This window comes from Gopherus flavomarginatus, chromosome 9, assembly GCF_025201925.1.
Source record: "Gopherus flavomarginatus isolate rGopFla2 chromosome 9, rGopFla2.mat.asm, whole genome shotgun sequence".
NCBI lineage: Eukaryota > Metazoa > Chordata > Testudines > Testudinidae > Gopherus > Gopherus flavomarginatus.
The window spans coordinates 54923996-54936509 of record NC_066625.1 but is presented as its reverse complement, the minus strand read 5'-3'; the positions used below and the strand labels follow the sequence as shown (position 1 = coordinate 54936509).

The window sequence follows — 12514 nt, the reverse complement described above, 5'->3', positions numbered from 1 at the left end:
AAAAAAAAAATAGTAAGAAGATCACAAAAATGCCACCGAGGCTAAACAACAGAGTAAAAGAGGTGGTTATCGACAAAAAGGCATCTTTTAAAAATTATAACTCAAATTCTTCTGAGGAAAATAGAAAGGAGCATAAACTCTGGCAAGTCAAGTGTAAAAGTATAATTAGGAAGGCCCAAAAAGAATTTGAAGAGCAACTAGCAAAAGACAGAAAAACTAACAGCAAAAAAAAAAATTGAACTACATCAGAATCAGGAAGCTGGCCAAACGATCAGTGGGGCCAATGGAGAATCAAGGTAGTAAAGAAGCCCTTAAAGGAGACAAGGCCGTTGTGGAGAAGCTAAATGAATTCTTTGCATCGGTCTTCATTGTAGAAGATGTGAGGGAGATTCCCACACCTGAGACATTCTTTTTAGGTGACAGATCTGAGGAATTGTCCCAGATTCAGGTGTTAGTAGAGGAGGTTTTGGAACAAATTGATAAATGAAGCAGTAATAAGTCACCAGGACCAGATGGTATTCACCTAAGAGTTCTGAAGGAATTCAAATATGCAATTATAGAACTCCTAACTGTGGTATGTGACCTATCACTCAAATCAGCCTCCGTATCAGAGAACTGGAGAATAGCTAATATAACAACAATTTTTTTAAAGGGCTCCAGGGGCTCCAGTTGCAATTACAGGTTGGTAATTAGTTGAAACTATAATAAAAAGCAGAATTATCGGACACTTAGATGAACATAATATGTTGGGGAAGAGTCAACATGGGTTTTGTAAAGAGAACTCATGCCTCACCAATCTATTGGAATTCTATGAGAGTGTCAACAAGCATGTGATTCAGTCGATATAGTGTACCTGAACTTTCAGAAAGCCTTTGACAAGGTCCCTCACCAAAGGCTCTTAAGCAAAGTAAGCAGTCATAGGATAATAGGGAAGGGCTTCTCATGGATGAGTGGCTGGTTAAAAGATAGGAAACAAAGGATAGGAATAAATGGTCAGTTTTCACAGTGGAGAGAGGTAAATAGCAAGGTTCCCCAACAATTTGTACTTGGACCAGTGCTGTTCAACAGATTCATAAATGATCTGGAAAACGGGGTAACGAGTGAGGTGGTAAACTCTGCAGACAATACAAAATTGCCCAAGACAGTTAAGTCCAAAAGCTGACTGCAAAGAGTTACAAAAGGATCTCACAGAACAAGAAAACAGCAGATGAAGTTCAATGTTGATAAATACAAAGTAATACACATTGGAAAACACAATTCCAAATATACATCCAAAATGATGGGATCTAAATTAGCTGTTACCACTCAAGAAAGAGATCTTGGCATCATTGTGGATAGTTCTCTGAAAACCTCTGCTCAATGTGCAGCAGCAGTCAAAAAAGCTAACAATGTTAGGAACCGTTAGGAAAGGGATAGATAGGAGAGAAAATATCATAATGCCACTACATAAATCCATTATCTGCCCACACCTTGAATACTGCATGCAGTTCTGGTTGTCCCATCTCAAAAAAGATGTACTAGAATTGGAAAAAGTACAGAGAAGGGCAACAAAAATTATGAGGGGGATGGAACGGCTTCCATATGAGGAGAGATTACAAAGACTGGGATTGTTCAGCTTAGAAATGAGACGACTAAGGGAGGATATGAGAGAGGTCTATAAAAGCAGGAATGGTATTGAGAAAGTGAATAAGGAAGTGTTATTTACCCTTTCACATAACACAAGAACTAGGGGTCATCCAATGAAATTAATAGGCAGCAGGTTTAAAACAAACAAAAGGAAGTATTTCTTCACACAGCGCACAGACAACCTGTGGAACTCATTGCCAGAGGATGTTGCAAAGGGTGCAGCCAAACATATCACTGGGTTCAAAAAAGAATTCCTGGAGTATCAGTCCATCAATGGCTATTAGTCAGGATAGTCAGGGATGCAAACCCATGCTCTGGCTAAACCTCTGACTGCCAGAAGCTGGGACTGGACAACAGGGGATGGACACTTGATAAATAGCCCTGTTCTGTTTATTCCCTGTGAAACACCTGGCATCAGCCACTGTCAGAAGAGAGGGTACTGAGCTAGATAGACCATTGGTCTGACCCAGTATGGCCGTTCTGTTGTTCTTATGAAAGTCAAGGCAGCCTGCAGACTGCTCTAACCTCTTCCAGAGGCCAAAGCAGCTCCCGGCATAGGGGATACACAAAGTCATTCCACTTCATTGTCTGCTCTGAACACAGCTCATCCACAGGCACTGTTTGGCGCCCTGGAGTTTAAGCCATCTTGTGGTTGCAACCTTGCAGCCCCTGTGGCCCAAAAGCGAAACTAACTAGAAACACAAGTGAAACTGACCGGCCACAAGGCAAACACAAAAAGATTGTTTGGGGTTTATTCAGATGTTCAGCCCCTTTAAAAGAAGCATTTTCATTGATAAATCACAGAAAGGAATTAGCACATGGGCTGAAACTCCATAACAGCAACACCTTCCCATTAGTGAGTCCAAGTCAGGGTAAAGCATTCCTGGAGTTGGTCTCTAAACTACACCCGGTGCTCACAGAGAATACAGGCGACACGAAGTCTGACCGGATATAATAATACGAGTAAGTAAGAATAGAAACCAAGTGCCAAGCTTTAATAATTCAGAGGGGATGTGGAATATAATTAAGCACTTCAGTGACTGCGGAGCAGGCTGTCTGTAACAAACCCCAAAGAGTAAAGGCCCAAGACATTCCATTAGTCGTTCCTGCTATTCAGGAAGCATTGTCTACCGAGCTGCAGTTCTTTCCATTAGTCTGTGATAGGGAATAATGCTTTTCAATGGGGCAGAAATAAATTACGAGTTATTGGCTTAGGAAATGTGCCACTGCTGCACATGCTCAGAACTGCACATTTTAGCCCCAGCCAGTGTGAATTCTGGATGATGCTGAACCCACTATAAAATTTACCTGCCATTAAAAATCCTCCAAAAGACCTTATTTCCTCATTAGGCCACAAGTACCTGGCAGAGGGAATGCAAAAGCTCTTGAATGCAACATAGATGTATGCAGAGCCCTCAGCTATTTGTTCCCACCCTCAGGGGCCGTTAGATCCCAGACACAAATTAAACAGCAGCTTCTGCTCAGATGGCTTTGACTCTAAAGGGGACACTCTGAAACAGGCATGTTTTCCCGCAATCCTGGCTTGTATTTAGAAAGCATCTTCCACCCAAGACTCCAGAGCTATGGCCCCAACCCTGGGAGTCCTCAGAGAACTGCCATTGACTTCACTGGTTGCTTCATGGTGGAGGACTTGTGGGACCAAGCCGTTCATGTCATATAGTGTATCTGTGCTTAGGAGATGCCCTCAAATAATAACCACCCAGGGGAGCTGGATTTAGCCCTTTGTGACCACAATTTTACAGTACAGTTTTTAGTAATTGCCGTCATTTAGGGCCTGATCCAGAACTCACTTGGAGAGTTTTCAGGATTAGGCTCTCAGGCCCCGAGTCTCAAAGTGTTTCCACGCCTAGGAGAGTTGGGCACTGAAATACTTTTAACAATCTGGGCCATATCTCCACCATGCAAGCTGCAGGGAGATATAGCACATTTAATAGAAGCTGCAGCTTCTCAACAGATATATGGCATCACAGGGATCCCTTCATCCGTGAAATGCAGCCACCTCTGGGATGTCATGCAGCCTACAGCCCACGGTGCATAAGATTTTAGAGCAGGGAGTGGAGAATCAAGTAAGTCAGCAGAACACAATGGGTACTCGCTCCCTCACCAAATGACCACAGATATTCAGGAGCTTGATTTTATGTCTTGGACTAGCTTGTCCTCCTGTCCCCTGGAAGAGGAGGCTGGGACAGGGAACTGGCAGACTTGTGTGCCCAAGACACCAGTCCAGAATTGGAGGGTTCCAAGAATGTTCTTCATTTAGAACTTTCTCCATAGCAACTGGCAACATCCTGTCACTGCAATAGGAAGAGAACAAGCTACACCCAATCAGACGATGGAAAGCTTTCAACTGAAGGGTTTGGTGAGCACATAAAACTGCCCGAGTCGAGATCAAGTGCCTGGAACCCAGAGCTGAAAGGTTGATTTTTATTGTAGTGTCTGCTAGGAGCTAACATTCCAGCTGAGGCTGGAGTGTGTACGGATTGGGTGTGCCCTGTTCTAACACACAGAGCTGCTCAAAGGCCAAAGAGCGTCAGGGCCTGACTTCCTGCTGTGAGCAGCCCTGCCCAGCGCAGCATGACAGAGCCCACACAGTATCATGCTGAAAACAATTCCACGCTCTCCGCCTGGCCTCATTTTCCAACTGTTTTGTAGACACGGGGGCTGAGCCACAATACCCAAAATCAGAACCTCCAGCCTGGTCTCTGTGGTTTAGTTTTGGATCATTTCTAAAGTGGCATTGGCTCAAATCCCACAGTCCTCCAGGGAGCCAAGCTCCCACTGATTTTTATGGGAATTTGACCCCATGAAAGACCAAAAGAATTTGGGCTCATCGCAGACAATAAATATCTGGCTGTAAAATCTAATGTACCGGTTATTTAAGGCAGTAGAAATTCTCCCAGCCAAATCCATCCCCCAGTGTAACTTTGCCCCAGCAGGGGCAAATGGTGCCTGCAGCATCTCCTCCCCATGGGAGTCCAGGGACCAGTGGCCACACCCAGCAGTTATCAGTCTAACAGGGAATACATTCCAAATGCTTTGCAAATTCCATGCACTTTGCGTGATCTGTTGCTCATGCCCCTCTTGCAGTGTGACCTGGGGCAAGCTGCTTCCTCCCCTCCCCCACACTTTGTCTGTCTTGTCTATGTAGACTGAAAGCTCTTTGGGGCTTGTCTGCACAGCACCTAGCACAACAGGGCTATCATCTTAGATGAGGCTTCTGGATGCTAGTGTAATCTAAATAATAGTAATAGCGCATTACCCTGAGAAAGGTTTCTCCCAGACAGTTACAACTTGCTGCCATGGCTTTACAGGAAGCACAGCTAGTTCACATTTCATTCCACAAGGGTGTGTTGGCACAGTTTATGGCCTCCTTAGATAGGAATGGTAGGACTGGAAGCTTTTCAGTTAGAGACTGTAGCACAAGCAAAATGAGACAATAATATGGAAAGAAGAACTGGCCAAGTGGGGTTACGTGGAGAGAGCTCAAAACCAGTGATCCAGTTGAAAGCACTGTGGTGAAATCTGCATGAGATTCCAAGACACAAAGCCTGTTAGAAATGTGGGTCAGAGGACGTTCGTAGAGAGAATGAATTCTCACTCACCAGCCTCCAAGCCTTCTGTGGAGATTCATTAAGCCACATGTGCGCCCTGTGAGGTGAGTATCATTAGCCCCATTTCACAAGAGGGGAAACTGAGGCTCAGAGAGGTGATGTGATTTGACCAAGGAAACACAGTGAGTTAGTGGCAGAGAACCCTAGATTCATGCCCTCCACTTGTCTGTTCTAACCAAGAAATGATGCTGCCCTGGTAATACAATTAGCTTTATGGCTGTGAGCACCTGGCTTCCCATCTTGTGCTGTGAAATATCAGTTCCAAACAGCTGGGCTCCAGTCACAGGGTGGCATGGTGCCTGTGAAAGCACCAGATTATCCGCATATTCCCCCCTCTGTGTACACTCATGTGACTAGTCCAGCTGCTGTCAGTGAGGCTCTGTGTGAAGGGGTGGGGGAAAGATTGGTTTGGGCCCCCAGCTGGCTATGAAATTAGCTCTGCAAAGGAATCTCTCCACCCCTTTGGGAAACTGTGTCAAGTTCACGCTTGGCTGATTGCTCAGCATTTTCTCCCAGATGCAGGAAGGTACCACCGCAGAGATCACTCCCGGTATCCTGAGAAGTGAGGATGAGGACTCTCCTCCAGAGGAAGTGGTTTATTCCATCAGGCCCCCGGCCAATGGGAAGGTTGTGCTGAAGTTGTCTCCTAGCAATGGGATCCTGCAGTTCACTCAGGCTCAGATAAATAGTGGGCTTGTTCAGTTTGTGCATGAAGGTAGGTAACAGACAGGTGGAAGCAGGACATTCCTGGGCCTAGTGGTCAGAGTGCTGAGGGGCCTGTTGTGGATCAATGTGGGGAGAGTTGTGTGTTTAGGAAAACTAACTCTGGCCAATCAAATACCCCAACATGGCACTGCCCAGCCCATAAACACTAGCGTACAGCCCACAGCTGGAAATAACCCCCTGTCCTGGGATAAGAACAGACTGCAGTCTCCCAGGCAGATCCTGCTCTCACTAGCCCCATTGTAAATGCAGAGTAATCCCCTCAGCTTCAATTTACACCAACCCTGCAAGTTCATTCAACTCAACATTGGCTTTCCCCTGATGCGTAACTCACCCAACGGCTGGCCCTCCCCCACAATTAACCTGTGTTGTGATGTTCTGAGCTCAGGCATTGTGTCTGACAGCATGGCACTTATGGCCAGGGCTCAGTCTTCCTGTCACTTCATAAGAGAGGCTGCTGGGGGAGCCACCTCCCCACGTGATTCCTGAACCCCTCACTTCTTGGCTGTCCTCTTGTTTTATTCTGATGACCACTAGGAAGGGCACCAAGCACGGACAGCCTCGTGACACAAGGGGACTCTACAATGGAGCCCAGCTCTCAGAACTGACTTGGTGTGAGCTGAGGCAATTCAGCTTCCATGCTTACTCATTCCTGAGCTGGGCTAGTTCCCCTCCACACACACACGCACACCCAATACACAAGCACACAAGTCACCAGTGGACTCCAGCCCAGTACTGAGCTGGGGGGATTCAGTTTTCTTGCCCATTTAGCCCTGAACGAGGCTTCCCAAGTCACTAGTGCACCCCAACAATGGCTAGCAAGGAATTTAGTCTCTATGTTCATTCCTTCACAAGCTTTGCTATGCTGTTCCACCAGCATCTCTCACCTTCTGCCTTCCTCCTATGAGGTAAGAGTTGTCACTGTCATGCCACTGGATCCCACTGACTGATCCCTGTCCCACTAACATGCTTTCTGCAGGACCCCTTGATGGTGGCTTCTCCTTCAATCTATCTGATGGCGAGAACATCTCCCCCAGGCATTTCTTCACTGTGAGCGCCCAGAAGAAGCTGGTCATCACCTTGGAAAACAAACAGGATCTCACTCTGTGTCCAGGTGAGTTGCCCACAGAGGAAAGAGGGGTGACCCCAGTCAGGGCTGCTGAAAGGAGGGGAGCTGGGCCAGCAAGAGCCTTGAGAAGTCAGCGAATCAGCAGCATCCAACAGCTCCAGTGGCTATTGGGCTAGGTTGGTTTATGGAAGGAGAGAAGAAAAATCAGTGGAAGACTGTGTTGAAAGAAACACAAGTGGGAGTAAGGTGTGTCAGGCTGAAAGGCGGGAGGGCTGATGGTAACATATGGGCACTGATGGAGTCAGAATGAAAGACAATGCAGGAAAAGGTAGATACTTTGAAATCTATGTTTGGGCCTTTGTCCTGACTGGCTTTTACTATGCCAGTACTGCCAGCAGCCCTCCCCCCAGAGGATCCAGTGTGCTCCTGTTCATCCATGCGGACGATTAAGCATGCTGCAGTGGGAGGCAATGGGGTGGGTGATCTGGCACGAGAAAGAGCTTGGCCTGACTTGTGACTCCACTCCCTTTCTGAGAGCACAGATGGCATTTCACCTCCTATTGTATGGCATTTACCTAACACTTAAGTGACACTTTCCAGCCTAGCTGCACAGAGAGAGGGAGACATGATAAGAGGCATCTCTATTGCCCACTGAGACATAAGGACTCAGTAGCCTCTTAGGCTCAGATTTTCAGAAAAATGCACAGGCAGCAGCATAGCCCAAGCTGCCCATTTACACGCACATTTACCCGGATTGCATGGCCTGCACAAATCGGGATCATTCTTTGTGCAGATGGGGCACTTATGATCATTTACTCACATAAATACCCAGTCCATGCTTGGAATTATGGCAGGTGTGGAGGCAAATCATGCAGACATTTTGTGTGCATGTAAATGGGCAGCAAAGCCAGCCCTTAAACGCTGTGGTTGGTTAGCTTAAAATATATCTGTGTGTATAAATATTTACATCTAGCACTGAAATCCACTGCAAAACTCCCACTGACATCACTGATGCAGGGACAAGTATCTGATGATACACAACGGATGCATATCAATGCCCCACCTGCCCTTTTTCTGTCCAGGGGATTAGCCCAAATTCTGGGATGGGACTTGAATCTACAGGTGTAAAGATATGAATGAAAGGGATGGTAAAGAAGCTAATACACTCTGATCTGTGTGGTTATGCCAGGTACCCATGCAGTTAAAGACATCTTAGCCTATAAGATACATCCTTCTATAAAGGGGGGAAGGAGGAAGCACTGATTGGCTGCTGTGAATAAATACACTGTATACTATTTGTTTTAAAGGGACCGTTCAGCCAATCACAAGCCAGAATTTGAAAGCAGTAACCAACAGCAAAGCAGATTCCCGTCCCTTATTTTACAGCATAGAGGAGCCCCCACAACTGGGCAGGCTGGTGAAATACCATCTGGGCAGTGCCAGTGGGCCACTGGAGAACTTCACCCAGGTTGAGGTAAGTGCTCCTGCCTCCCCATTGTCATGTCCCTCATGTTATGTCATGTCTAATGTTAGAGAAGAGACAAGATTCAGGTGCCTTGATTCATTATTGAGGCTGCTGCACCAGAGGCGTTGCCATGTGTGGGCCGGGGATGGGTGTGGTCCACCCTATTAGCAGCCAGGCCCACCGAAATCTGAGCATGGCTGAATGCCAAGTGTTAGTAAAGTTCTTCATGTGCACTATCAATTATTTGCTCTGATGGCAGACCTTGCTCACTGCCTGTCCAGCATAAATTGCAGCCCACCCAAATTTCCCTTCCTAGCTATGCCACTGTGCTGCAGCTGCGCAAACCCTATAGTTCTCACAAACCCTCCAGCTCCCAGCCTGACTAACACAACTGGATTCTACGGCACAATGCAGTCTTCTTTAGTCACAGCTGAAATATATGCAAGGAGACCGGATGGCTCAAGGCAGCAGAGCCATTTACCTCCTTGTCACCAAGGCAAATCCATCTGGAGGTGATAATGACCAAACACTGTGGCATGTGACTTGTGGTGTTTGGTGGTCTCTGCGATGGGAGTCAGTGGTCTCAGACCACCTCCCAGTGTATAGTAGAAGTATCAACGCAACCAACGTCCTTGCTGGCGGCCTCAGAGAAGAGGCCATTGAGACTAACTGGCTTTTCCTGCCCTACAGAAGGTCCTAAAATCTGGTATTAAAGGGGATTATCGGGCTCTGTTCTGGAAGCCTGCCCCTGTGTTTGGAGGTAGACAGAGGACATGTGTCTCCAGACTTGTCAAACCGGCATGTTGCACCAGCAGTAGAGCAGTACAGTGCCATCAAAGTCAATGGAACAGCACCAGCTGAGCATCTAGCCCTTCCTTTGCCAAAAGTGAGGCCTTCTTCCCAAATCACAAACCAAAAAAAGACGTCATCGTCTTTCTCCACTGGGTGCCACACTGCTCCCATTTCAGCACAAATCTTGGTCCCGGCAGCTTTGACTATAACCTGGGGCCTGAAACCCCCTCGGGTCTGCCATTCGAATCTTGGAATTCTGGAACCCTGTGTTTAATAGCAAGCAACCAATTCAGAATTTGGCTCTCCCCACTCCTCCTGGCAGCAGCATTCCCTGTGTGCTACTACATTATTTTGCAGAGCAGGCTGTAAGATCTGGCATGCTTAGGATACGTCTACACTACGGGATAATTCCGATTTTACATAAACCGGTTTTATAAAACAGATTGTATAAAGTTGAGTGCACGCGGCCACACTAAGCACATTAATTCGGCGGTGTGCGTCCATGGTCTGAGGCTAGCGTCGATTTCCGGAGTGTTGCACTGTCGGTAGCTATTCCGTAGCTATCCCATAGTTCCCGCAGTCTCCCCCACCCTTAGAATTCTGGGTTGAGAGCCCAGTGGCTGATGGGGCAAAAATCATTGTCGTGGGTGGTTCTGGGTAAATGTCGTCAGTCATTCCTTCCTCCGGGAAAGCAACGGCAGACAATCATTTCACGCGGTTTTTCCCTGGATTGCCCTGGCAGACGCCATAGCACGGCAATCATGGAGCCCATTCAGCTTTTTTTTTTTACAGTCACCGAATGTGTACTGGATGCCGCGGACAGAGGCGATACTCCAGCGCTACACAGCAGCATTCATTTGCTTTTGCATGATAGCAGAGATGGTTACCAGTTGTTCTGTACCATCTGCTGCCAGTGTAATCTGGCAATGAGATGATGGTTATCTGTCCTTCTGTGCTGTCTGCTGCTATCATGGGTGCCCCTGGCTGAGATCGTCTGGAGGCGCAAAAGCAAAACTGGGAATGACTCCCTGAGTCAATCCCTCCTTTATGGTTTCTAAAAATAGAGTCAGTCCCGCCTAGAATATGGGGCAAGTGTACTAGAAAACCAGTATATCAGAGAGCACAGCTGCTCCGTGTCAGATCCCGCAGAAATGATGAGCTACATGCCATTCACGGGGGGTGCCCCTGCAACAACCCCACCCGTTGCTTCCCTCCTCCCCCAACCTTCCTGGGCTACTGTGGCAGTGTCCCCCACATTTGTGTCATGAAGTTATAAAGAATGCAGGAATAACAAACAGTGACTTGTTAGTGAGATAAAATGAGGGGGAGGCAGCCTCATGGTGCTATGACAGTCCATGCAGGACATTAAGCGGTGCGGAGGAGAGGAGCCCAGCATGCCGCTGCTATGATAGTCCAGGAAGTACAGAATCTTTCCTTTACACAGGAAAGGGAGGGGGCTGATGGAGCTCAGCCCCCAGTTGCTATGATGAGGACGGTTACCAGCTGTTCTGTCCCATCTACTGGGAAAGACCAGGAATCATTCCTATTTTTACCCAGGCGCCCCTGAGGCCAGCCAGGGTTATTCAGCAGTTATCAAGCATGTTGTATTGTCTGCCACCGGGGAGGGAAGAGGAACGGATACTGCTCTTTATTGCCGCAGCATCGCGTCTACCAGCAGCATTCAGTAGACATAGGGTGACATTAAAAAAAGTCAAGAAACGATTTTTTTCCCTTTTCTTTCACATGGTGGTGGGGAGGGGGTACATTGACGAGCTATTCCCTGAACCACGCCGCACAATGTGTTTGAACCTACAGGCATTGGGAGCTCAGCCAAGAATGCAAATACTTTTCGGAGACTGCTGGGGACTGTGGGATAGCTGGAGTCCTCAGGACCCTCTCCCTCCCTCCATGAGCGTCCATTTGAGTCTCTGGCTTCCCGTTAAGCTTGTCACGCAGCACTGTGTAGCCTGTAGATTTTTTTTTCAAACGCTTTGGCATTTCGTCTTCTGTAACGGAGCTCTGATAGAACAGATCTGTTTCCCCATACAGCGATCAGATCCAGTATCTCCCGTACGGTCCATGCTCGAGCTCTTTTTGGATTTGGGACTGCATTGCCACCCATGATGATCAGAGCTCCACGCTAGGCAAACAGGAAATGAAAATCAAAATTTCGCAGGGCTTTTCCTGTTTACCTGGCCACTGCATCCGAGTTGAGATTGCTGTCCAGAGCGGTCACAGTGGTGCACTGTGGGATATCGCCCGGAGGCCAATACCGTCGATTTGCGGCCACACTAACCCTAATCCGATATGGTAATACTGATTTTAGCGCTACTCCTCTCGTTGGGGAGAAGTACAGAAACCGATTTAAAGAGCCCTTTATATTGATATAAAGGGCCTCGTAGTGTGGACGGGTACAGCGTTAAATCAGTTTAATGCTGCTAAAATCGGTTTAAACGCGTAGTGTAGACCAGGCCTTAGACTGAGCACACTCACCTGCTGCCTTTCCTTCCATGGAGGGACAGATGGGATCCGGTATATTTCTCAGATTATAGATTACATTGCAGTTTGCAGGCTGTTCGTCTCTTTCACCTCCTCTCTCGTCTTTCTCATTCTGCCTTTCCTTTCCTTCTTTTCTCTCTCTTTTTCTACCATTGTCATTCTAACTCAACACACACACCCCTCTCTTACGGAAAAGTCTTACAAAATGCTATAGTAAATGCACTAATAGGATTCTACAGAAATGACTCTCAAACCCTTTTGAACGTAACAGAGAATTTTACCCTCACTACAGAAATTCAAAAAGCTGGCCTGGACATTCTGTCGAAATGTGGCCTGATTGTTCTCTCTAGGAACTTTCCATGAAGAATGCAGCATTCCTGGGTAGCTTCTAAACTTTGATAGCCATGATTTGATTTCAGTTTGCCCACTGAGACAGCATGGTCTAGTGATTAAAGCAGGAAGTTGGAATCTATTCTCAGCAATGCCATTGAGTTGTTGGGCAGGTTACTTCACCCCTCTGTGCCCTTTGGTAGTATTGGGACAGTGATACTGACCCACCTTGTAATGTACTTTGAGATTCTTGGATGAAAGGTGCTATACAAGCACAGAGTATTACTACTATTCTGTTCTGTTCTCTGAGGGCTCAGCACCCAACCACATCTGTCACAACAGAAGAAAGAGCAAATACGCAGGAGAACACTGCTCCTC

At 47.0% G+C, this 12514-nt stretch overlaps 1 protein-coding gene across 2 annotated transcripts in view; it reads left to right on the top strand.

The window, feature by feature from the left end:
- CSPG4 (chondroitin sulfate proteoglycan 4) overlaps window positions 1-12514 on the top strand; it is an 80341-nt gene that overhangs the window by 61824 nt on the left and 6003 nt on the right. For both annotated transcript variants that reach the window (XM_050966964.1, XM_050966963.1), the window contains exons 6-8: window positions 5775-5973; window positions 6961-7095; window positions 8358-8524. In XM_050966964.1, the coding sequence (XP_050822921.1) occupies window positions 5775-5973; window positions 6961-7095; window positions 8358-8524 (501 nt within the window). The remainder of the gene's footprint in view (window positions 1-5774; window positions 5974-6960; window positions 7096-8357; window positions 8525-12514) is intronic.